Source organism: Lynx canadensis, chromosome B1 (assembly GCF_007474595.2).
Source record: "Lynx canadensis isolate LIC74 chromosome B1, mLynCan4.pri.v2, whole genome shotgun sequence".
NCBI classification, from domain to species: Eukaryota; Metazoa; Chordata; class Mammalia; order Carnivora; family Felidae; genus Lynx; species Lynx canadensis.
This window is the reverse complement of record NC_044306.2, coordinates 164067678-164095102: the sequence shown is the minus strand read 5'-3', so window position 1 is coordinate 164095102 and position 27425 is coordinate 164067678. Positions and strand designations below refer to the sequence as shown.

General features: G+C 43.9%; 1 protein-coding gene across 2 annotated transcripts in view; it reads right to left on the bottom strand.

Moving 5' to 3' along the window:
- Positions 1 to 19018: 19018 nt before the first annotated feature.
- USP46 (ubiquitin specific peptidase 46) overlaps positions 19019 to 27425 on the bottom strand; it is a 61613-nt gene continuing 53206 nt past the window's right edge. For both annotated transcript variants that reach the window (XM_030313877.1, XM_030313876.1), the window contains 3 exons: positions 27033 to 27230; positions 23807 to 23885; positions 19019 to 22766 (listed from right to left, as the gene is read on the bottom strand). In XM_030313877.1, the coding sequence (XP_030169737.1) occupies positions 22665 to 22766; positions 23807 to 23885; positions 27033 to 27230 (379 nt within the window). In that variant the 3' untranslated portion in view covers positions 19019 to 22664. The remainder of the gene's footprint in view (positions 22767 to 23806; positions 23886 to 27032; positions 27231 to 27425) is intronic.

The following is a 27425-nucleotide window of genomic DNA, read 5'->3' as shown; positions in this document are numbered from 1 at the left end:
TAAGGATGTACACAGAAATGCATCAGTTTTCTTCTTTGTTGCTAAACATTAATTATGATAGTCTTTTTCTCCTTCCCGAAATACCACAGAGAAGAGCAGAGATTTCAGTAAGTTACAACCCACAGTTTATGTATAAACAGAGGAAACAAAAGATTTGTTTCATTGTGCATAGCCTTGGAGATATATACAAATTTTTTCAAACTAGGACTAATTGTTTAGTTTAAAGATTGATAATTTATTTGCCAAGGAGTCAGAAAATAACCAGAGATTAAAGAACAGCTGTGGATGAATTAATTTTATCCCCAGTCACATGAGCAAGATCTGGAAATGTACCAGGAGGAAAAGAAAATGAGTTGAAAATCCTGGCCATGTGCATCATACTTAAGCTGATCATTTTCAATCTATTTGCCACTGCAAAGAATAATAAGAGCTCAAAGCATACCACAACCCTGACAGTTATCACCCCATATTGCAGAGGAGAATATTGAGGCCACAGGGAATTAAGTAACTTGCCCAAGGTCACAAAGCTGCTAGACAGTAGAGGCCGGGATTGGAACTCAAGCACATATCAGAGCACCTACTTTTTTTTTTTTTTTAACGTTTTTATTTATTTTTGAGACAGAGAGAGAGACAGAGCATGAATGGGGGAGGGGCAGAGAGAGAAGGAGACACAGAATCGGAAGCAGGCTCCAGGCTCTGAGCCATCAGCCCAGAGCCTGACGCGGGGCTCGAACTCACGGACCGTTAGATCGTGACCTAAGCCGAAGTCGGATGCTTAACCGACTGAGCCACCCAGGCGCCCCCAGAGCACCTACTTTTAATCAGTATGCAACTTTTTTTTTAAACGGTGATTTTATTTTTATTTATTTATTTATTTTAATGTTTTTATTTATTTTTGAGAGAGAGAGATAGAGTATGAGCTGAGGGAGGAGCAGAAAGAGAGGGAGACACAGAATCAGAAGCAGGCTCCGGGCTCTGAGCTGTCAGCACAGAGCCCGACGTGGGACCCGAACTCGTGAACTGCGAGATCATGACCTGGGCCGAAGTCGGATGCTCAACAGACTGAGCCACCCAGGCACCCAGTATGCTATTTTTAAGGTCTTTGTTATTTCAAAACTATACGTATAATAGTGGTTATTTTTCTGCTAAAGGCAAAATGTTGGGTAAACCCCCGCTGGCCTCTACTGAGCACCCACACTTCTATTTCACCCTCATTTTCCTACCTTCCAAAATGATCACTGGACTATATTTTATGTCTTTCTCCAAAAAATGATAGGTGTAAAAATGTCTCTTAGGGCAGGTTGTCTCTATTTGCATAGCTAGCTGGTATACAAGGGAGTCCAGGCACTGGGGCAACGTCCTGCCAAAGACACCCTCCAAGATTAAAACCAAGAAAATCCTGACTGTGGATTTTGGTGGGGAGGAAAAAAAGGATAAGAAGAAACTTTAGATTAAAAGAAACTCAAAAGACGTAACGATTTTTTTAAATGATGAAAAATAAACAAACCATAGTGCCCAAGGATGCACAGCAGGTGATGAAACTATTTTAAAAACACAAGAAAGTGATAGCAAGAGAAGTCAGCAGAGTGGTTACTTCTTGAAAAAGAGGGACAATGATAAGGCTGGGGCACATGGAGGGATGTGTCACAAAGTTCTGTTTCGTGTCTTAGTAGTTACAAGGTGCTCGGCTCACTATATCCCATTAAACCATTCATTGACTTTGTGTGGTGCTCTGTGTCTGTATTCTATTTTGCCTTAAATGCGTCTTTTAAATTTTAATGATAATGCAAGCATATTATTTACAAATCCAGAGGTAAACACCAAGAGAAATGGCTAGAACAGGTGAGTGTGGGTTACTTCTGGGGGTTGCATGGCTTATGGGTGATGAATTCCTATATTTCGTCATAAATCTTTGATGCTGAGCTTTTCTGATTAAAAAATAAATTTTTAAAATAAAATCAACCAGGGATAGTGAAACCTTACTTTTGGCAGGACTGCTAAAAGATTTCATAAGGGATATAGGGCACCCAAACCCAATGTCTAGGTTGTCCCAGGCCCCCCATAAGTAGTTGTGATTCTATTCATTCCCCCATGCCAAATTGCAGGGTGAAGAAATGTGTCCATGACTCCCCAGCACCGCCTGGCACATGGGATGCACTCAATAAATATCTACTTATTAAATAAGTATGTGAATATAGAGGTATCTTTACAAAATTAAAACTATTTCAATATAAACTTCCCGGCCAAACCTTGTTAGTTCTGGTTATGAACCAGCTTGGAAATGCCAAATCATATTAAAGCATTTGGAATTAGCATCAGGGAGGTATTGGAGCAGGGTCTGATCACAACACTTCAAAAGAATATAGCCCCTCTGACCCCAGAAGCAGTTGAAAAAAAAAAAAATTAATTCTAAATGGCGAAACTAGCACGTACGCTCACAATTTTGAAGCTGCCTTTGTCCCCACCCCCGCCCCCAAATGTGAGCTGGATTCGGTGACTTGTTTCCAAAGAATGGAGTATGGAATGGGAAAAATAATGTTATAGTGGTGAAGGGTGCAGATATGACCTTAGCCGAGGGACCAAGATTAATACGACAGTGGTCAGTCCAGTTGGTAGGACACACCCATTGACTGGAGACAATGAGAAGACCCCTCACCTCTGAGGTTTTCTTTCCAAAAATTCATATCGTTGATCCCATGATGAGAAAAGCATCAGACAGGGGCACCTGGGTGGCTCAGTCGGTTAAGCAACTGACTTCGGCTCAGGTCAGGATCTCACGGTTCCTGGGTTCGAGCCCCGCATCAGGCTCTGTACTGACAGCTCAGAACCTGGAGCCTGCTTCCGATTCTGTGTCTCCCTCTCTCTCTGCCCCTCCCCTGCTTGTTTTCTGTCTCTCTCTGTCTCTCAAAAATAAACGTTAAAAAAATTTTTTTAATAAAAAGAAAAACATCAGAAAACTGAAATTGAAAGACATTGTATAAAATATCTGATCAGTACTCCTCAAAACTGTCGAGATCATGAAAAACATGGTAATTAACTTGATCGTGGTAATTATTTCACAATGCATACATATATTGAGTCCTCATGTTGTACTCTGTAAAAAGTATCAGTAAAAGTTTGTTGAATGATTTTTTTTTTTTAAAATCATGAAAAACAAGGAATAAACGCAAAACTACTCCAGATCAGAGTAGGCTGTGGAGACATGTCAACTGAATGTGTTGTCCTGTCCTAGATTAGATCCTAGGACAGGACGAGAACATTAGTGGCACAAGTCGGGAAATCTGAATGAAGTCAGGAAGTTAGTTACTAATAATAGGCCAGGGGCGCCTGGGTGGCTCAGTCGGTTGAGTGTCAGACTTCTGCTCAGGTCGTGATCTCGAAGGTTGTGGATTCGACCCCACATCAGGCTCTCTGCTGTCCTCGCAGAGCCCGCTTCAGATCCTCTGTCTCCCTTTCTCTCTCTCTCTCTCTCTCTCTGCCCCTCCCCCACTTGCGTTCTCCCACTCTGTCAAGAATAAATGAACATTGAAAAAACGAAAAATGGGGCGCCTGGGTGGCGCAGTCGGTTAAGCGTCCGACTTCAGCCAGGTCACGATCTCGCGGTCCGTGAGTTCGAGCCCCGCGTCAGGCTCTGGGCTGATGGCTCGGAGCCTGGAGCCTGTTTCCGATTCTGTGTCTCCCTCTCTCTCTGCCCCTCCCCCATTCATGCTCTGTCTCTCTCTGTCCCAAAAATAAATAAACGTTGAAAAAACGAAAAATAACATGGCCATCTTGATTCCTTAGTTTTGACAAAGTACCAAGGGAAGGTGAGATGTTAACAACAGAGGGAAGGAGTGAGGGGATTTACAGGAACTGTCGATAATCTTTGCAACCTTGCTGTAAATCCAATTAAAAGTTGATTTTTAAAACGCTGCCTTTTAGATTCTCTTGTTGTTAAAAAAAAAAAACACTCCACCAAAACCTAAGCCTGTCACATGGAGTTGGGGTTGTACATCAGCGTGTGCCAAGTCCCAGTTATAGCTCAGCCTGCCTTTTGGGCAATCTGGCATTAAAAACTGAAGCAAAGAGAACGAAAGACAAGTAGCCTTAGGGAGGTAAAATGTTTTTAACAAAAATCGTCTTGCTGTGACTTCCATTTCAAAATAATGGTGATTCCTTACTCTCTCTCTCTGTCTCTCTCTGCTATAGTTGAACTCCTGGAATGTACAGACTGACCAAATGCAAGTAGAATGGGGTGGGAAGAGCTTCCCAGGGACAGGGGTGACCGGCTCAAGGAACTCGAAGAAGCCCAGTGCGGCGGGAGTACAGGGAGAGGAAGGGAGTGGATGGGAGGAGGGAAGGTAAAGAGAAGTGGCCATGAGGCCATGCGGGGCGCTGTGGCCAGGGCGTGGAAAGGTTACCTGAGGGAGAGGCCACCGGAGGGTGACAAACCCACAGAAGCACCAGCTGTCCAACGGTCTGTCGGATCCCTGCTGTGATGCTCTGAGAAGGAGCCTACCCAAATGAATCACCTGCATTTACTCGTGAGGAAATCTCAGACAAATCCAAAGGGAGGGGTGCTCTATAAATGACTGGCCTGCACTCTTCAAAAATCCTAATTTATGAAAGACAAAGTCTGAGGTTAAGAAAGCCTAAAGACATGGCCACTAAATGTACGTTGGGGATTGGATCCTAGAAGAAACAAATTATAAAGGCTATCTTGGGGACAATCGGTGAAATTTAAATGTGGACCGTTTATTAATAATGGTATTGAATCGATGTCAAATTTCCCGAATTTGATCATTGGGCTGTACGTAGTTGGTATGAAGAGGATGCCCTTGTCCTTGGAGGATACAGACTGAAATATTTAGAGGTGAAGGGCCATGATGTCTCCTGCATACTCGAAGTAGAGCAGCAAGAAATAAATAAATAAATAATAAATAAATAAATAATTGTAATAGTGATAGCAATAAGATACACATATATAGGGGCATCTGGGTGGCCCAGTCGGTTAAGCATCCGACTCTTAATTTCGGCTCAGGTCATGATCTCCCCGCTTGGTGAGTTCAGGCCCCACATCTGGCTCTGTACTGATAACGTGGAGCCTGCCTGGGATTCTCTCTCTCTCTCCCCTTTTCTCTGCTCCTCCCCTGCTCATTCTCTCTCTGTCTCTTTCTCTCTCTCTCAAAATAAATAAATAAACTTAAAAAAAAAAAGATACACATATATAAAGAGATAAAGCAAATACGGTAAAATATTACAACCAATAAATCTAGGTAAAGGTATATATGTGCTTATTATTCTATTCTTGCAAGTTTTCTGCAGGTTTGCCATTTTTCAAAGTAAAAAGGTAAAGGCAATCCCTCAGGCTGCTGTGCCATGAATAGACTGGAGGGAGCAATCCAGAAGGTTGGTCCAGGCAAACAGAAACGTGGCTTGGTCTAGGCATTTGACAATGGACGTGAAGGGACGCCCATGTGGTTGACATTTCTCTTGAAGGTGAAGGAATAGGCCTGCGGCATGAGGAGACAGAGGTATCAGATTTACACTTGTCATCGTCGTGCAAGTCTACATGTCAGTTTCTTTCAAGTTGACCTATCAGCCTAATATTATCTTTCAATGTATTATGATAATCCTTAAAGCCACTGTAAACATAAATGTAGTGTTATCATTCATGTAATTATTGCAGACTACATACTCATAACTTGTTCCCACTGATGTAACACATGTTCGTGGAGGAGCCATAACCACTCCTGGAGTCTGTGATTAGTTAGACGTGGGGTACGTGAGGGTGAGACCCGGGACACGGTGCTGCCGAAAGCTTCCCACTGGCCCTGAGACACAGTCAGTTGGAGAGCCACTGCTCCAGGCATAGTCTTGGCTTTGGACTTCAGTCTCTGACTCCTGTTGTATTCACCTCCCTCAGTGTTTGGGAGTAACCCTCCACTCGGGCTGGACGGGGTTTATTAATCGTTGTCCCAGGGATGGTCTGACAGACAAACAAGAGTATTCAAGAGAGTCTAAAGTCAAAGCAACGTGTGATGGCATCACTTTCATGAAGACTTTGAAACTGTAGCTTCTGAAGTCCTACCTGCTCCTTTCCAAGTCCTACTCTTCAAATTTCAGATCCCCCACGTTTTATCTCAAGAAGAGCAGGATGAGAATACACTCTGTGGCATTTTTAATTTAAATCGTGTGACTTTGGCAACTGTTAAAACCCACTCCCAAATCAAGGAAAAACATTTCAGCAAAAAGATAAGTCTCACAATGGAACCAGTTGGAAATTCTAGACCCTGGTGAAAGGGTAACAATGGAAAAACACACATAATCAACTTTCAAGCCTCTTTTGGCTCTAGGACACTTGAAAGAATCCAAAACACCAGATGAGAATAGACATCAAGCCCATTTTATACTGTGTTCCAGTAATCTTAAAATTATGCCTGCGGTTACTACCCTTAGATGATAGCTCCAGGGTCTGTGTATGTCAAATAAACATGAAACTAAAATATCTCTTTGGGCATTCGTAAGCCCAAATAGTTCTGAAGTACAGTGTTAGCTCTTGTCCAAAAGGTTTCACAGGGGGCATCTGGCTGGCTCAGGCCGTAGACCATGCAACACTTGATCTCAGGGGTCATGAGTTCAAGTCCCATGTGGGGCATAGAGATCTCTTTAAAAAAAAAAGTTTAATGAGTCCCTTGCAAAGATACTTACTACAAGGTTGCTTATAATAGCAAGAACATAACTGTTCTTTAAATAAGTTATGATATATCCATGTTGTAGAATTATAGGAAATGACTTTTTAAAAAAAATTTTTTAACATTTATTTATTATTGAGAGACAGAGAGAGACACTGCATGAGCATGGGAGGGGCAGAGAGAGGAGGAGACAGAATTTGAAGCAGGCTCCAGGCTCCGAGCTGTCAGCACAGAGCCCAATGAGGGCCTCGCACTCACGAACCACAAGATCATGACCGGAGACAAAGTTGGACACTGAACTAACTGACTGAGCCACCCAGGTGCCCCAAGGTAAAGTATCTCTTTAAAAAAACAATAAACACATCTGACCGGAGCTAGGGAAAGCAAGGGTGTTTCTGAATTAAAAAAAAAAAAAAAAAAAAAGCCCAGTAGGAGATCCCTAAATGGCTCAGAAAAGGGGCTGCAAAATTGCTATAGATTTGGAGCAGCGGGGCCAGTCTTCAGTGGATGGACAGGAAGTGAGAAGCCCTTCCACGTGGGCCCCCGTGACTGTCCCTTTAGGCCCGGGAGAGATCCCAGTATCTGTGAGTCAGGGCCTCTGCAAGCCCGGCTGAGGCCCAGCTGCGTGCACGAGGGCGGCCAGCAACCGGCAGGCCCCTTGTCCTTTCCCAAGTGCAGAAACGGCGCTTATGGAGAAAATGCTGACTTATTTAGACACCAGCAGCACGAACAGCTCTCAGGAGGGCAAAATTTGTCCCAAAGCTGCTCCCAGGCCAAGTTCACTTCAAGTACAGGAATGATGAGTTGATGACCTCAGCTCCTTCTGCCCTTTCTTTCCACGGATTGGCCAGAGCAGCAAACACCTATGCCCAGACCCTGATCTGCTGACTTTGTTGCCCTAAAGGAAAAGAAGACATAAAACACTAACCTTATGTTCTCTGACATTAAGTCTCTGCTCTTTAGGCTTAAACTGCACCGGGTGGGGGGAAGGGGCATGCGTTCCTTCTAGTAATAGTCGCTTCACTGTTAACCTGTTTGGGCCCAGAAGTGTTCCTCATCTGTAAATGTGATTTAAAATCTGAGCTATGAGGGGCTCAGTCAGTTACGTGTCCAACTTTGGCTCACGTCATGATCTCGTGGGTTTGTGAGTTTGAGTCCCGCGTCAGGCTCTGTGTTGACAGCGCAGAGCCTGGAGCCTGCTTCGGATTCTGTGTCTCCCTCTCCTCTCTCTCTGCTCCTCTCCTACTCACACTCACTCTCTGTCTCAAAAAATAAATACTTAAAAAATGAATAAATAAAATCTGAGTTATGAATATGTTTTATTTATTAAAACAAAAGGTTTACATGGCGGGTATGGAGGAGGAGCAGTAACCTTGGAATTAGGCCACAGCAGGGGCACCTGGGTGGCTCAGTCGGTTAGCATCCGACTTCGGCTCAGGTCATTCATGATCTTGCAGTTCATGGGTTCGAGCCCCGCGTTGGGATCTATGCTGACAGCTCAGAGCCTGGAGCCTGCTTCTGATTCTGTGTCTCCCTTGCTCTCTGCCCCTTCCCTGCTCATGCTCTGTCTCTCCCTCTCAAAAATAAATAAATGTTTAAAAAAAACAAAAAACTATAAGGAAAAAAAGGAACTAGGCCACAGAAGACACCAAACATGAGCTAGCACCTCTCAGAGGCCATCATACCTTAAAAGAATAAAACCAGTCATCTAAATGGTATTAGCATAGTCTCACTTCTTCTCTGAAATTAATCCAGGCAACTTCGTTTGTTCCTATTTTAAATATGTGCATAAGTGGAAGATTTGACTGGTACCATCGTGTTCAGCCAGTCCAGACCTATTAATGAATTAATAATGACAAAATAATAACTAATACTTTCTGAACACTTATAGCATCGAATGTATTGAATGCACTGAACTCAGAGGCAAGAGTTGTGTTACCTGTCTGACATATTTCATCTCATTTAATCCGCATAATGCTTAGACATAAGTACTATTATTATCCTCATCCCCATCTTACAGATAAGGAAACTGAGATTGACAAAGAACACACCGCAGGTAGGTGGCAGAGCCTATATTCAAATTCATGGTGATTTGATTTCAACGCCTGTGCTCTTAACCGCTCTGTTACTGAAAGAAAATCTGTTCTTCAGATGAACAAAAGCTTGGTTCTAAACCACCTCATTATTTGTACCTGGAATTCGAACCAGGTAGCTTTGGTGGCAGAACAGCAAGCTTCAGAAGTGCCAGCCTCAGTTTTCCCATCTGTAGATGGGAATAATACTAGACCCCATCTCACAGGGTTGTTGTGGGAACCCAAGGCGGTAACTCATGTAATGTGCTTGGCTTAGTATCTTGCACATAGCAGTTGCTCAATAAATATGTAATACAAATAACTAGTACTTACGAAAGGGTACAAAAGGGTAGACACAGCAGCCAAATGGATTTACCAGGATAGCCAACAAACTCCGTGCAGAAATGGGGTCTGAGTCAGGGAATACTGAACAGAGAGAAGTCTTGATGGAAGGACTGAAGAAGCCATGGGCATCAAGTTCACCTGCTTGATTTATTTGGCCCTGGAACCCACCCAGGCAGAACAAGCTGACTACTTTATCCTCCTTTCCATCCTCCGACCAACAGTGCTATCTTAGAGAAACAGTCAAAATGAGCTCAATCAACCTTATCTGAAAGTTGCTAAGAGAGTAGATCTTAAGTTCTCACAACAACAACAAACAAACACTGTAACTATTTGAGGTGATGGATATTAACTAAGGTAATGGTGGTAATCGTTTTGCCACATATATGTGTATTATATCATTACCTGGTACACTTTTTTCTTTAAATGTTTATTTTTAAGAGATAGACAAAGCGTGAGTGGGGGAGGGCAGAGAGAGGGAGACAAAATCTGAGCTGTCAGCACTGAGTCTGATGTGGGACTCAAACTCAGAGTGTGAGATCATGACCTGAGCCAAAGTCTGACACTTAACCGACTGAGTCACCCAGGCGCCCCTTACCTGGTATACTTTAAATGGATACAGTGTTGTGCGTCATTTACATTTCAATAAAGCTTGGGGGAAAATCAGCTCAATGTGCTCATCTTGGGGGGGGGGGGGTGCGAGCCATGAAAGGGCAGCATTAAAGGCTGAAAGATGTTTGGGTAAGGAAATAAAGGAAGCCTTACTTTTTGAAGACCAGATTGGTAGTTTTCAAACTGTGTTCCACACAACCCTGCTTTCAGGGGTTCCAGAAATGTTTTCATCAGGATTTTCCTTTTTTTTTTTTTTTTTTTTTTTTTTTTTAGAGACAGAGCGAGAGAAGGCACAAGTGAGCAAGGGGCAGAGAGAGGAAGACAGAGAGAATCCCATGAGTTGCAGAGAGAGAGGGAGAGGGAGAGAGAGAGTGTGTGAGACCAGATGGGGGCCTGAGCTCACCCCGAGATCATGACCTAAGCTGAAGTCAGATGCTTAACCCACTGAGCCACCCAGGCACCCCATTAGGATTTTACTTTTTAAATATAATGTGGTTTAATAATCAACAGACATACTCAAGTGTGTTATAAATCATATTTAAATTCATTGGAGACTTCCAGCTGAAATAACTTCAGAGGTTAACTTATTTTTATGAAGATTTCAAAAACAAAATTCCCCCACTTTCTTTACTGAAAAGAATACTGGAATTTGCAAGACAGCTTTTTAAAAAACAACAGAAACAAAGAAACAAAAACAAAACCCAAAACATTATTTGTAATCATATATCTGTTTGAGCTTGGATTTTCTTAATCCTATGCAAGCAAAACAAAATTCATAAAGCTGGGTCCCAGGACCAATAAAACGCGGCCACTTTTCGAAATACCAGGTTCATCAAGTAGTCTCATTGTTCTCATTAGCTTTATAAAGCAAACTTATAAAAGGAATGTAGACTAATAAAATGTGATATAAACTACTATATACACCCACAGTGAGGTTCTACATAAGATTTTATTTTTCAGAAAAGATCGTGCTACTAAGTGAAAAGTTTGAAAACCTCAGCCCTAGCCCATTTGGACAACGGGGTGGGGAGGGAGAAGTCTCATGCACAAGACCCTCAGGTCTCTGCTCTACCCCGACTGCTAAGACCACCTGTTTCTCTTTCCCTGCCCAGACCCTGCAGCTCTGAGGTCCTGTCTGCGGCCAGGCCCTCCTGCCTGACGCCAGGCCACACCAGCTTGGAAAGCAAATCGAGCAAGTCTTGCTAAGAGCTCAGGGCATCCGGTTCCTATTAACCCGGAACTTCCTTTCCACTTTAGCGTTCATCCGTTTACTCCACTTATCGGCGAGATCTGTTCTTGAGCGAAAATACCAACAGGAAAGGATGGAGGCAAATAGAAATGTTGAACCTGGCCCCATTTCTCTGGAAAATTCCAGAAAGAGAAGGGGTAGATGGAAAAGTGAAGACTTAGAAGAGAAGGCGTATGAGAGAGATCGGAGCCATAAAACTTTTCACTTTTGCGTAAACATACGGAGGACCGTCTTCTAAAATCTAGATTAGTTTATAACTAATAGAAGGGCCATTATTTTCATCATTATTTTCCAAATAAATGTGGTCACCCTCAAACCCTGCAGCTTCAGCATTATATTTCATATTATTTAGCCATTATACAAGTTAAGCCTACCTCCACCATAAATCTCTGTGTTGCAAAAATGTCTCCACTTGTATGCAGAAACATTTCAGGTTCAAGGAATGACGTTAGAGGAATGACAAGAAAGACAGGTAATCCCTTAGAGCAAGTTGTTAATCTGAACTGTACTAATGCCTCATATATTTATTAGATATCCAGAAGAGTTGGAGGCTTGTGAGTTTGGGTAACTTTCCAGTGCGAACTGAAAATTCTGTCAGTCTAACACAAGACCAGCCATAACTAACTGCTGAAGACCGGTCGTGGGTTCATGGAGGTTCAGTATTCTATCCTACTTTTATACATCTTTAAGTTTTCTTATAATAAAGTTTAAATAAGTGTGTGTATTTATTTGCCCTGAAATAAATCTGAAATCTATTTTAGAATAGATCCTTCCTGAAATCTATTTTAGAATAGATCCTATCAGTCACCTTCATCTGAATCTCAGTGTGACAGAAGTCACACACTGACCAGCCATGCCTGAGAGGAATAACCGTTATCTCTCCCTGTTCCCTTCGGCTCCGCGATGCAATTTTTCTTCCTGGATGTTCTTCTCACACCTCATTCTCTTATTCACAGCTCCTGTCCCCAGATGTCACTATAGACGTTCTGTCCATACGTCACTCCCTCATTTGTCTAAATGCAGAAGAGAAAAACCCTGAGCCTAATTGTAATTAAAGTTCTGTTGTCTATACCCTACAGTTGAGGGTCAGCAGACATGATTACAAATACACACCTCCAGAAAAAATAATGTAAGGCTGCCCCCAAATGCAAAAGGGTTTTCCAGAAACTCTAAAACAATAAATGAATCCCTACCCCCATATCACCCTTGCAGAGGTCTTACGGTGTTTGTGCACAAAAATCAATAGCTTGCAAAGAATGTTCACCAAAATGTGAATAGCAGAAAAAAGAGAGAACAGTATCTTTTCCCTTGGGCAAAACTGTAAGGATTAAAATTACGCCTTGTCACCTTAGCTGGCTTGCTGTGGGGCACTCCGTCCTTTTACCTTCCAAACATGAAAGTAGCCGTCAGATGTTTCACTGAACTCTTTATATCAGTTCCTCAGTGATGCCATATTTTTTCCTTTCTTCTTTTTCTATTCTTCCCTTCCTGCTTAGTAACATTAACAAGCTACATAGGACCAGGAATCAACTGCCCTCTGCTCTCCTGTCTTAGGTTCCTCTCCTCTAGCTCCTGCCTGATATCAAGCACTTGTTTTCACTCTACAGCCTTTTCCAGGCATGAAGCTTCGGATGTGAAAGCAACACTCCTCTGTCTTCAAAGAGATCGTTTTCTTCTCTCCTGTGACCCCGCCCATACCTTGCTCCACTGCGTCATCTTGCAGAAAAGTGAGGGCCTGTTTAACTAAAGCCTCGATGTGGATTCAACATAACTGTTGTCAGGTTCAGGGTTTGTTTGTAATGAACAAAAAACCCATGGACAAATAACGTATATAAAATAAAAGCAGACAAACAGTAATTCTTTTGAGAAAATTCAGGGGTATTTTTAGGTCATTCCCATTAGAGGGCACTGGACCCTGCACCATGTTCTGAATCACCTCTAGGACCCTGGGCTTCCCCACCTCTCAGTGGCCCTCACCCCTCACTGCCTCTGTAATTCTAAAAAGCTATTCAGCATACATAACAAGGTCCAGACAGAACTGAGACCTTCTTCGTTGGTGAGAATGGGAATTCCTCAAGTAGAGTTTGCACCCTCCCTACAGATGGAACTCAGGCCCATCTCACGAGTTTTCAGACCCTGCCTCAAAATAGGGGTTCTGACACTTGGGTGAACTCAAGGGGGCTCTTGAGAGTCATACCTGAGCCTGAGAAATTCTAAGTGTGGGTAAATATGCAGGTACCAGGGATCCATAAACAATGAGCAATAGATATCCTATCCTGCTCATAATCCTCACGTTGTATGCCTACCATACTCTCCAGCGGTTTTCTGCTCATCACAGTCCTGCTCTAACTTCATCTTACAGGTTAGGAAAAACTGAGGTCTGGATTTATCCGAAGTCACTTGTAAGAAGCCTCTACAGGAACTGTTAAGTTCCTGTAATGACAACCTTGAATGTGTGTGGCTCATTTTCCCCAGCCAGGAGGATAGCCGATCCAGGCCAACCCCAGGAAGTGGCTTATCTGTCAGTGTAGGACACTCCTGTGTGGATGCTCTCCAGCCGGACCACCGGGAACACAACTGAAGCTGAATGGATCGTGTTTAATGTTCACAGCAGCGAGACCACACATGGTGCGGAAGCGTGGGGCCCTCGGGAACAGCGTGTAGAAAGATCCAGTGGGATTGGGGCTTTGGTCTGGCAATTTGGGGGAAGGTCCAAGGAACAGGGGTTTGCTCTGGAACGAGTGCTGTCGGGAAGTGGGGATATTCTTTGATGGCGTATCACAATAAATCTCACCTAGGACAGATGAGAGCAAAGCTAATGCTGTCACCAGTAGAGCAGCGGCAGTGACTCAGACTTCGGTGGGAGAAATGAATGTTTGGTAGTTTGTGGCTTGCAGTGACCTTGTTTTTGCCTGGGCTTAGATAAAATTATGACGTGGTCTTGTTTTTTGTGTCACTTCATCGTGGTCACGGCATAACCTTGTTTGAGGTTGGTGTTTTGTGACATTGGGTGTGTCCAACCAGAAAACACGGTGGCCCAGCCGGAGTGCCAGGTCAGCTCCTAACAACATCTAAAATGTTATCTGTTGCAAGCTAGCTCCCGCCTGTCCGGGCTGTTTTTCTTGTTCTCAGCTCTGTTTAGTCTTGTCTTTCACGTCTGGAAGATGTGGTTAGATTTAAAAAAAAAAAAAAAAAAAAAGCAGTACACCATGGTATCCCAGAACTTAATTATTGAAACTGGGTGGCTCAGTCGGTTAAGCATCTGACTTCAGCTCAGGTCATGATCTCACAGTTCGTGGGTTCAAGCCCCGCGTTGGGCTCTGTGCTGACAGCTCAGAGACCGGAGCCTGTTTCGGATTCTGTTTCCCTCGGTCTCTGCTCCTCCCCCACTTGTGCTCTGTCTCTGTCTCTCTCAAAAATAAATAAACATTAAAAAAAAATTTTAAACTAGCAATTACATGTTTTCCATTGTTGTCAGCAGTTGTGTTTTTATCTGCCTTAGAGGCCTGTGGAGAAGGGCCCCTTTGCAAATACCATTCATTAGCACCCTAACCCCAACATTGTGTCCGACGTCTGACTTAGGTGACAGATCTCTAGCACCATCCAACTAGGATGGCAGTTAGGACTTGAACTCAGATTTTATGGCTTTTACTCTGGAAAACAGTGTGGAGGTTCCTCAGAAAATTAAAAATAGACCTACCCTATGACCCAGCAATAGCACTGCTAGGAATTTACCCAATACAGGAGTACTGATGCATAGGGGCACTTGTACCCCAATGTTTACAGCAGCACTGTCAACAATAGCCAAATTATGGAAAGAGCCTAAATGTCCATCAACTGATGAATGGATAAAGAAATTGTGGTTTATATACACAATGGAATACTACGTGGCAATGAGAAAAAATGAAATATGGCCTTTTGTAGCAACGTGGATGGAACTGGAGAGTGTGATGCTAAGTGAAATAAGCCATACAGAGAAAGACAGATACCATATGGTTTCACTCTTATGTGGATCCTGAGAAACTTAACAGGAACCCATGGGGGAGGGGAAGGAAAAAAAAAAAAAAGAGGTTAGAGTGGGAGAGAGCCAAAGCATAAGAGACTCTTAAAAACTGAGAACAAACTGAGGGATGATGGGGGGGTGGGAGGGAAGGGAGGGTGGGTGATGGGTATTGAGGAGGACACCTTTTGGGATGAGCACTGGGTGTTGTATGGAAACCAATTTGACAATAAATTTCATATATTGAAAAAAAAAGATATTTGTCAGAAAAAAAAAACAGAACAAACTGAGGGTTGATGGGGGTGGGAGGGAGGGGAGGGTAGGTGATGGGTATTGAAAAGGGCATCTTTTGGGATGAGCATTGGGTGTTGTATGGAAACCAATTTGACAATAAATTTCATATATTAAAAAATAATAATAATAAAATTAAAAAAAAAGATTTTATGGCTTTTGATCCCTCGCTCTCCCCACATGCTCTGCCGAGGGCACCAACTGGCGACCAACCCGCACGAGAACCTGGAGCGGATTCCGAGTCCGGGAGGACTTTCCACATTGCCACTGAATTGAGCCTAAAATTCTCTCGTCAGAGATCAGGACAGTAACGAAAATGGCGTAGCATCTGTAGGCTGTACATGGGCCAGAGGCACCTCTAGGGTTCCCTGGGGCTCATCTAATCCTGCAGGGCAAATGCAGATTGGGGCAGGTGCAGCAGCGAGACCCAGGCTAGAAGACTGGTAGATGGGTCTTATTCCCCTCCAGAGAGCCACACCCCCTTATTCTTCTACATTCTGTACAAATTCCCACTCGAAGACAGATTCTGAGGCAAGTTTCACAAACTTCCAGACTCCTCAGAGGACATAGTTGAGGGACCAGGTCAATCAATGAACATCCAGGAAGAGGGATCGTCTCCACAGCCTTCACCCCTCCTTCTGTTCAAAGTCCAGATTGGCACAGAGGACCAACTTAGGTTGGCAGCTCATACTTATTTTTGTTCTCTGGGCTTTGGGGTTGCAGAGATGGAAAAATGAGCAGAAGCAACCTCTCTTCAGAGTTTTCCCAAACAATTTATTCTGGGGGTGGGGGTGAATGAGTCTTCACGCAGCTTTTATCACCCATTAAAAATATTTTCCGGTGTGCCTGGGTGGGTCAGTCTCGCGTCCGGCTCCACACTGACAGAGCGGAGCCAGCTTGGAATTCTCTCTCTCCAAATAAATAAATAAACTTAAAAAAAGATATTTTTCTACCCCTCAGCATGGGAAACAGGGAATTTTCACCTGGAAAAGAGCTCCTTAGTGAAGAGACTCAGCTTGCTACAGGAAGGATGAAGGCTCACTCTTTAATTGTGTGTTTATTTTCAGTTATCCCAGTACAGAATGTTCTCTCAGGTAAGGTGGATTAAAAGCCTCTTGAATACAAATACAGTTGAGTTGGATCTCAGGAGGACTTGGTTAAATACACAGAAATGGTGGCTTCAACTATTAAATTACATTGCCTCTTGCCAAGTCAAATCTACATCTGTTTTCTTCTCCAAGCTCCCTCCTGTGAGAAGGAGGAGGTAAAAACAAAATAAGAATTCAACCCACAACACAAGCGCCCAACCTTCTCGGAGTTTCTGTGGAATCCCACACTGCCTTAGTAGAACCTGTGTGCTCACTTGTGAAGATGCGTCCACGTTAACTTACAACGCGGACATGCGACGCCAGGGTCATCAATAAAAACTTTATCATGAATGATCATGTGGGGAATGAGCACAAAATCAGGAATCCTTTTTACAACATTTAATGTCGTTTCTGACTCTGGTGTCTCACAACCAAAACGGAGCTTTTCATTTGTTTGTAAGCTCCTACCTAATGTGCTTTGTTCAAAGCACTTGTAAAACAGAAGGGAACTTGGGACGCGTGGGTGGCTCAGTTGGTTTAGCGTCCAATTCTTGATGTCGGCTCATGTCATGATCTTGCAGTCATGGGATCGAGCCCCACGTTGGGCTCCACGCTGAACACGAAGCCCTGCTTGGAATTCTCTCTCCCTCGCTCTCTGTCCCTCCCCCGCTTGTGCTCCCTTGCTCTCAAAATAAATAAACATTAAAAAAATAATAAAACATAAAGGAACTCAAAAAAGGGAACACAGTTGTTAAGTCAATAAAGTCATTAGTCGCATAGCTTAGAAACTCTCCTGCCCTGATCGGTCTTGCTAAGTTCAGACAGGCTCCAATTACTTGGTAATAATGTAAAGGGATTGTTTATCTTATTCAAAAATCCTCTGTTAAGACTTTCAAAATTCTGGCTCTTTTGACATGAAATTAAGAGGCAAAACGTTCAAGTCCATTGCTGCAACATAACAGATTTATACACTGGTTTTAAAGATGTGCTGGGACACCTGGGTGGCTCAGTTGGTTGAGTGTCCAACTTTGGCTCAGGTCATGATCTCACGGCTCTTGAGTTCGAGCCCCGCATCAGGCTCTGTGCTGACAGCTCAGAGCCTGGAGCCTGCTTCCGATTCTGTGTCTCCCTCTCTCTCTGCCCCTAGCCCACTCGCATTCTGTCTCTGTCTCTCCCAAAAATAAATAAACATTAAAAAAAAAATTAAAGATGTGCCGTCCCTCCCTCGGAGCAGGCAGAGAGGAACATGGGACTCCGAGAATGGGACCCAGGGGAGGGAGGAACCCGCCTGCCTTATCTAACTGCCCCCCCTGCTCCTGGAGACCCAGGCCAAAAGCCAAACTGTGCTCAGTTGTGAATTCCCCTCACACACAGTACTTCCACAATTTAAATCTCTTTTCCACAAATCTTTTCTTTCTGAGGTTAAGAAATGAGAAAGGAGATCCTCTGTTTCCTCCTTTTGTCCCCCAACTCCCAACACACCTGGCATGTAACAGGTGCTAAATGATGGCTTCATTAGAAATCTCTCCACTGGGGGCATCTCTAGGACAGGTCTACGTGGTTTGTTTTTAGTACTATCCCCACAATCAAAACCCTCCCTACTTAGCAGATATTATCTTCATGTAAATAGAAGGCAAAGGGAGACTTCTTTCTCTGTTAAAGGTGTTTTAGGAATCAAAATACAGAAATGGAGGATAAATGGAGAACACTCCTTATTCCCCAGGAACTGGGTTCCTCTGGCGGTGACAGACCTATCCTACAGACCCCATTTAACAGTTGGCCAACACCAGGCCTAGAAAAGAAAAAGGCTTTCCCGAGGTCTTTCCTTCCTACAGCCTTCATGGAGGATACAGATGACTTTCCCACAAGCCTCTGTTGTTCCAGCTCGGTCACTCAGCTGACTTGACCTGAGAGAAGAGGGACAGAAGCTGAGAGACTGAATGGCACACTGTCCCACTCTTGGCCTGTGGGTTTGCATTCTCATAATTGGGCCCAGACAGATGCATTCAGATGACAAGTTCCTGCCCACACATGGCCCCTTGAAGTGACTGGCTGGGGGCGGAGGCCTGGGGTGCGGTGGGGAAGCCTTGAGCTTTTTAACAGCAACCTTGAGTCTGGGGCTGGAAGCCACATACTGCCCCTACTCTGGCAGGCCAGTGTAGGCAGTGGTGTGCACCCCGCTGGGGTCCCTCCCACCTCAGCTTGGAAACCACCTAGAGGTCCGGGGCTGGCTGTCAATACAACAGGGCCAGGGCCACACTGCCCGCTCTTGCCTAGAAGCCAGAAGCAGGAAGCTACTTTCTTACTTAAGGAACGGATCTTTTATTTCCTAACTGGGAAAGGACGTGTTGATATGCAGAGTCCCAGCTAAGGAATTCACTGTGATGCCTAATATACCGCCCTTAATTCACCCCACCCCCTACCCACTGATACCCTCAATTTGCTATTCCCCAAATACAGGTTTCTGGATTACTTCTGTTGATCTTTTTTTACTCGGCGCAAGGGATGAGTTACCTCCAGAACCTTGACAGTAGCATTGCCTTTATACGTCACAATGACCAGAATGTTCTATACATTTCCACCGCTTCAAAATTACATTTGGAATGATTAGCCAGACATGAGACTTGCCAATAACTCACATTTTATAAAAAGGATTTTAAGTCCATGTGTGTAACATTACCAAGATATAATTCTCTAGGAAGGGAATTCCTATTTTATTTATTTATTTTTTTTGCAAACAATTTTAGAGGCAGGGTGTTAAACTGATTGAAATTTCACAAGATTGACATTATTGCTTAAAGTGCTTGACTTGGTTACAAAAAAAAAAAAGATTAAGGTACAGATCATTTTAAATAAAAACTAAACTTGTTTTCTTTAGCAACAAAATGAAATGAATGCCACACAAATACAGTAACTATTTTGGTTACAAAGAAATGGAAGCCAAAAATAAATTAATGTAATACTGGAAAACAGAAATTTAATTAGGCAGAAAAGTAGGAAATAATTTTCCCTGACCCATGCCATTTACATGAGTTAATCACAATAGTGCCGATAAATGCCTTGACCATATAATAGCAAATGAGGGCAAAACATTTAGTGCACAATATTTTAATACACGTGACTATACAAAGTTGATCAAAATGCAATGTTTAAAGATAAAATCCATCTGTAATAAAGCTACACTCCAATATCTAAAATAAGCCCTAAGCTCCAGTTAGAACATAGTTCATTGTTAGGCATGCCCATGAAATTAAGCATATCCATGAAAATAAATGCATAGGGACCACTCCTGTCATTTTTTTTTTTCCCATTTCATCTGAAATCCAAAATATACCAGGCGGTAAAACCAAATATGACTGGCTTCCGAGTCAAACTAACACCGTCCTGCATTGTGTTCCTTGGCTCTCTGAGAACCAGTCCACTCGATGTTGCCTTGGAAGGAAAAATGCATCCACGTAACAGGACTGGATGTCAGCTCATTTTGCCAAAAAGCGACTTTTAAACAAATGCCTTTTTAGCAAACTGTACCATAATCTAGATGCTCGGCCAGTAAGTCACCAATAAAGCAAATACTCTTCTCTTCTCTAGGTGTAAAACACCGTAACTTATTTTAAAACCCTGCAGCAGTTAAAAGAAATACAGCAGGCCTACTCACTCCTGCCAGAAAAGGACCCACAAAAACCCTGCCATTTGAGGGAGTATTGCTGAGCCTTTGTGCTATCGTTGACCTCAGAATGGTCTCACCTACCTCACACCATTCCCTGCCCTGCACGATGAACAAGGGTGAAAGAGAAAGTGTTTGCATGCTACTGTCTTTACATAAAGCGAAATGATTCTGGGGAAACGTAGCTGCCTAGTGTTTGTTCCATTTACTGAAGAGGAAAGAAATTACCAGATAGCTCGAAGTTTAAAAGCTGTGATGGAGTGTTGGTGGATAAGTGTGTTTTGGTCTTTCTCCAAGCTTCTTCTCCTGCATCACACAACCATTTTAATGCCTTCGCATTTTATCTTCCGTACTTGTTTTTATTCCTAAACTCTATCCACGAATTCAGAATTTTAACTGACCCTTTCAATTACTTCTGTTAAGTCACTGGGAAAAACTCTTCACACATACAGACCAAAAACAAAACAAAACAAAACAAAACACCCAAAACCAAACCAAACAAAACAAAAAAAATCCAAACAAACAAGCAAACCAACAAACAAAAACAGTAGTGAATCTGCGACTTAGCATTTAGATGTTACCTCTGTAGGCTTCCAATTGAAACTTTCTTTCTCTAACAAATTAGCCTCAAGAGTCATTCCAAAGATAATTTTAATAGTTTTTCTTATGAACCAGCTCCAAATATATTAGATATGAACCATCATTTTTTAAAAAAAAACTTTGCAACCTACAGTCAAATATATGGGTTATATATAGTACAAACAGTTCCTCGGATCAGTTGCCTTCAATTGCAAAGTGTCTCCTCTTAAAAACGGAATAAATACTCACCTTCCAGGTAAGTGATTACTGCATATGTTTCATGAGGAAAAAAAAAAAAAGACAAAATATTTATAAATATGAATTTGCCTCTAAATAAGGCAAGGTATATTTTCATCACTTGTATAAAATAACGTGAAGATCACCCTGTTTTTGTCTTCTCCAGTGAAAAGTAAAACATTTCACTTCAAGCATGAACAAATGAAGTGTTGGCATGCTTATTTAAGTTCTGAGCAATAAACAGTTCAAGATATCTTAAAGACAAGAAATCCAGTTTTCATCTAGATAAAGTGCTATGCTCTTAATTGTTACAAAATGGCTGCTAACATTTCCAATTTCAATTTGAGTTCACATTATGCCAAACATTTGCATGTTCATTCGCTGATTTATTAGGTAACAAAATAGTATGTTCACAGTATCTTAGAAGTGTATGGAAGTCAACCGACTTCCCAAAGGAAGCCAAGATCTATGCCTCATAGTATTTGTAAGAATCCAAAAACCAGCTCAACAGCAAAACGCCAAATTGACCCTTTTAATAAAAGGTACCAATACTCAAGTGATCTAATAAATACATACATAACAAAAGTGAAAAAAGTAAAAGTAACTACAGTGAGATGAGGTTCTTCCAAAAAACGGTCTTGTCAAGCGTTCTAGGAGTCTGAGCCAAAGAAAAGTTGCCATTTTGTTCATTCCTCCGCCCACCCGCTCCCACTTCCTTTGACCCACCTTCACCCCCAGCTGACTCCAGTGGTCCCTCTAGGGAAGGTTCCTGATTAGTCCTGGGACTCGCCAGCGCCTCAGTCAACAGACTGAAATGTTAAAAGGTGAACAGCTGTACAATGCGGCCAATGGTGGTGACACTGCAGTGTCTGGGTCCTTCCTGACCGAGAAGGTGGTGGGTACTGACTGGCTAAGGAGAGCTGTGCCGGAAGCAGTCACCACGGTAGCTCAGCCCTGCGGCCACAGCCTGCAGAACACCAGCCGGCCCGGGCGGATGCCTTGGAAAGCTTAGCAGCGCCAGATAAAGGACAGATACAACTCACAGGACCTTACGGAAGTAGAGCATCACTAAAAACAAATGGCGTAGGGGTATCTTCCTGAAACGTGGTTTTGGTAGAAAGGTAAGAAAAGTTAAGTTTTCACTGTCCACAAAAGCGTCCTCCTCTGGGCTCTGCCTGCCCTGAGCTCCGTGCCTTCTTAGCCTCTGGGGTCCTAACGGCGGCGGGCGGCGAGGGGAGCACAGCCCCAGGCAGGCGCTAGCCACCGTGAACAGCTTCTCTCCACCCTGTTCCACCTGGAGGATGATTTTAGTATTGAGGTTACTCACTTTTAAACGTTTTCACTTGCACAAACTTAAAGCTATAGCTGCAGCCCTAACAGGTGAACTTCTACCCGATTCTGTCCTTGCGTCAGAAAAGAGGCAGAGAAGCTACAAGTGGGTAGCAGTGCTTCCCGGGACAAGTTAAAGGAATGCATTGACATGAGATCCCGGAAGCCACTTGGGACGTTTAGCAGGGACCCAAAACAGACTGTAGACCTTCCCGTAGGAAATGTCACTCTAATTGAGCCAGACGTAGCCGGTGGCGTAGCGTTTCCCCAATCCTAAAATTAGCAACTGTTACTCATACAAATCTTACTACAATCTGATTGCAGTTAACTCTACCTCAGACTAAAATAAAACCACAAGTAGTGCTGCATGTAAAAAACCAAAGGGAGAGAAAGTCTAACCCAGCCAGACCATTACACTTGGCGTAGTACCACTGGCGGGGCCACTGGGGAGGAAAGTCTGCAGAGAAACCAGGGAATAGTGCCGTGAACAGTTCCCCCCGTGTGAACTCGTCCCACAGTTCTTCAAGTTATTCTCTTGACTGATAGAATAAAATATATCCGGACTCTGAATTTTTTGATATATCTGACGTCAGGCCATAGAATTCTTCAATAGCTTGGGCATCTATTTTCTGCAATAAGAGAAAGAAAACAATACAACTGTTTAATGGGATGACTGAGAGAAGGGAAGAAAAACAAATGGAATGAACAAGAAGACTGAAGCAAACACTGTTTGCTACAAAATCACAACTGGGAACTTTCAACAGCAAACAGCTAATTCCACAGACCTGGCAATGGGGCATGATTACATACATTGCAAATCCTGGAGGAGGGAGGCCAGCCTTCAAGCTATCGGCAAACATATGTGGGCATGCTTTGAAGCAGCCAGGATGCCCGTCTTTCAAATGGTAAACTGGGGGGTCTGGGGAATAACCTTAATTCTTGCAGGTCGTCAGACTTCATTCCCATTAGTGTCACCCTCTGAGCTAAAACGGACCTTGTCTGAGTGTGGAATTCTCTCCGGCTAGTATTCCTTTACAACAAAATCAATATATGGGAACACTTGAGTGTAATATAAAGATTTCCAGGTCCAACAGACTGAAAACATATTTTTAAATATCAATCCATACAAGAAGAATCTGGCATAATGAAAGAGTGCTTACAGAGCTTTTTATTAAGTTTATTATTGGGCTGTGTGCTGACAGCTCGGAGCCTGGAGCCTGGAGCCGGATTCTGTGTCTCCCTCTCCCTCTGCCCCTCCCCTGCTCGCACCCTGTCTGCCTCTGTCTCCAAAATAAATAAACATTAAAAAAAATTAAAAATTTAAAAAATGAAAATAAAGAGTTTATTATTTGGTCTGTAGTAGAGAGGGCTTTAGTCACAGTGGAAAATGAGACTTACATATGAATACGGTTTCAGGGGACAAAGAGATCCCACATCTATGGCTGATCAGTTAACAAGAACGCAGTTAACTCATTAGTCCCCAGTCACACCCCTTTCTCCCTTTCTATAGAGAATAAAGAACAGCAGAATTTAGTCTTGAGAGAAATGTACATGGTTTTTAAGCCAGGTTATGGGAAAACAGGCCTATTTTAGGAAATGTCCGCACATACACGTTCCCCCAAATACAGTCTACGCAGCAGCCCCATTATAGAGTAATCTGCATACCAACCTCTACAATGTCATCATCAAACAAAAGCCAGAAGCCATGACTCTTCACAATAGTAATATAATGCCCACGATTAGGACCACTGGAAAAGAACAAACACAAGTTATCAAGTTAACATTAACTTCTTTCAAAAACTAGGTACTTCTTTTTAGGCAGTGATCTACCTGAACAACCTCTCTCAGCAGGAGAATGGGTATAGGTCATGTCTATATCCACATTTATTTGGCCACAATATATGGAGGAAGACCCACGTGGTGGTGCTGTGGTGAGCATAAAGGAATCTTCTGCAAAGATGCAAAAAAGTCAGGCTTCTAAAGACCCACGGTCCAGTGGGGAAAGCAGATATTCAAATTCAACAAATATAAATGAATAATTACCGTACACCTACTATGTGCCAGACTCTCTTCTGGCCATCAGACAAAAAAGCAGTGAAGAAAACAGGGTCCCCACTTTCTTGGGATGAGGGCTGGAGAGGCACTGAACAAACTAAAATAGATTTCAATGTATACTAAGTGTGATGAAGGGGCACCTGGGTGCCTCAGTCAGTCTAGTGTCTGCCTCTTGATTTTGACTCAGGTCACCATCTCACAGTTCATGAGTTTGAGCCCCACGTCGGGCTCTGCACGGACAGTCAACGCAGAGCCTGTCTGGGATTCTCTCCCTCCTTCTCTCTCTGCCCCTACCTCCTCCCTCTCGCTTGCTCTCTCTCAAAATAAATAAATAAACTTAAAAAAAAGTGCCATGAAACATAAAGCAGAGTAAAGCATGGTGAGTGACAGAGGGAAGTACTATTTGATACACAATGGTGACAGTCCTCTGCTAACCCAAGATCTGAGCAGAAGGAACTTTCCCTGAGAGACGAGGTAGGAGAGACGAGGTGATGGTGACGAGCCATGTGACCATGTGATGGAAGTTTACAGCAGGTGCAAAGGTACTGGGCATGGCAGGGGTGGGGGGGTTCCTGCGGGGTTCACTGAAGAGCAAGGAAGCCTGAGCCCAGTGAGCCAGGGGGAGGGGAGGAAGGAGGCCACAGAGGTGGGGCATGGGGTATCGTGGTTCGGATTTTGGACTCCGCGGTGAGTCAGTCAGGAAGACACTGGGGAACTCTGAGGAGTGGCATCATCTAAGTTTTAGAAATATGTTAAACTATAATATAGAATAACACGTGCTCAAAGGAAAAGGTATGTATCACATAATATGGGAAAAAGTGGAACTACACAGCTGTTACTATTAGTTAGATCTGCACGACTGAGGGAATTTAACCCCAAATCTAGAGTTCCGTTTTGTTTTTTCAGTGTACCACTAAAGTTCAAAAGCCAAATTTGCCTTTGTTTTCTGTCTTTTTTTTTTTTTATTTTTTTAAGTAACCTCTGTGCCCAATGTGGGGCTCGACTCACAACCCAAAGACCAAGAGTCACATGCTGTACTGACTGAACCAGCCAGGTGACCCTGTCCACTTTCTTTAAATACAAGACAAGCCACGCGAACTGTTCCTGCCTTTCTCCGACGCCATCCAGCCACTCTCTCCCCTCCCTGGGCTCTGGACCCCTGGTTTCCTGTTCTTCACACGGCAGGCCTTTGCCCTGGAGACACTCTGCCCGAAATGATCCTCTTCCGATGTGGGCCTTCCTGGCTCATTTTAGCCCTTAGGCCTCAGCCCCGATGTCACCTTGGTAGCTACGCTTCACCAGTCCCCGTCCCTGAAGAGGAACCTTCAACTGCTCTCTCTCAGCGCCCTGTTCATTCCTCATAGCGTTCCTCAAACTCGAAGTCATCTCCCAGTGCTTTTGTTTTGGTGCTGACAGGCGGTGTGCTTACTTGCTAATTATCTATCTTTCTCGCCAGAGGCTCAGCTTCATGAGAACAGGGCCCGTGGATCTTCATCACTGCTGTACCTTCAGACTCTGCTACGAACCCAAGAAACAAGGGTTCAAAGAATAACTGCGGTCGAAATCAGAGAATGAGACCGCACCAGCTGCACCCATGGGCCAGGAGGTCCTGGCGTGGATGAGGGAACGCTCGGCTCCCCAGCCTCGGAGATCCCCAGCGTCCACGGCCCAGAGCCACCTGATCCCCATGTGCAAGGCCAGCCCTGCTCTGTGTAGGAGGACAGTCCTGTCTCTAGTGGGGAAGAATTTAATGAATGCTAGTTAGTAGCACGTGTGACTCGGCACCAGTTGGGCCTTGCTGCCAGGGCCGCTCTGACCTTGAGCCCTCATTACAGAAAGTCACTATTCTGCAACCCAACCTCACTTGTCCTCCAGGTCCCCTATAGGGGTCGCTGCCTTATCCTCACCAATGCTCTAGGGATTAGTCATCACCCACAGAGATCCGTACTGAAAATGTGTATATACTTCTGAGCACCTTCTGTCTCCCCATCACCTGCCCACATCAGCCCACTGCCCGCCTCGGCCACAATGCCCTCCAGGTACCGGGCTCTGCCAGCCCTAAGACCTTCCAGTTCCTTCCAGGAGGTCCCACCCAGCATTCACAGCTAGTTTCCAGATCACGAGCCTCGTGCGTTCTTTAGAAAAATAACTGGTGGAATTCCTCTTCAGGAAAACCACAGAGCTGGCTTATAACCGACCAAAACACAGAACACTGGGAATGTAAGAAAGGATCCTGTGACTTCAAGTCCGCTCTGCATGGGACAAATAAGGTGCTTCAGAGGCGAAGCATCCGCCGCCGTGCAGGGGGAAAAGGAAATCAGTCTACTCCTCTGTGTGGAACCACGCATCCTCTTGTTATGGTCTGTGCACCAAAATCCAATCCAGGCAGATGGAGAGGAAAATAATCCTGCTCAGTGACACACCCCTACCTAAAACCCAGAAGGGCAGGGGAACGACAGAACACAAATCTCTTCCAGCTGAGCAAAGGATAACAAACAGGTGTATTTTCAGTGGACTTTTCCATGCTTGTATCTATAGCTATGGAAGAAAAAAATATCTGCTCAAAGGACTTTCAGCAAAACACTTTTCTTCTCCGTATCTAGGAGCCTTCTCTCTTACTCTCTTTTTTCTGGTTGGGGAAGGGCTAAAAACTGCATGAAGAATATCTTGAAGAGTACATTTTGGATTTATTTTGAGATGATAGATAAGAGCCTGGAAGACATTCTCAGAAGTCCCATTACTACAGAGTCTCACAGCCCAGGAAAGGCATAGCTGCCTCTGTTTCGGCACCCTTCTCGCGTGCACCCCGCCGTGCGCCCCGCTTTTCCGCCTGCCCTCACCTGCCACAGTGAACCACCACAGCGACCAGGTCGTACATGCGGTCCAGGTTCACGGCGTCGCTGGAGGTGTTGAAGAGCCGGAGCTCCAGCGGGAAGACCACCCGGTAAGACAGCTTGGTGTACCTGTGCAGCTGTTCCATGTACTTGAACCGCTTTAGGTGCAGGGCCAAAATCATGGGCAGCTTTTTTACTCTCATCCTAAGAAACCACGAAATAGAAAAGAAGTTGTACCCCCTAAGAGGTGTTGGGGGGGCAGAATACACTGCTGCCACACAAACGGAGAGCAGAAGGGGTCTAACAGACTTCAGGTCGGCAAGTAACCACACTGCCCGCAAGAATAAAAGGATGCTTGCACACATACAGCTAGTTAACCTGCTTGCTCGGCTAACTGGG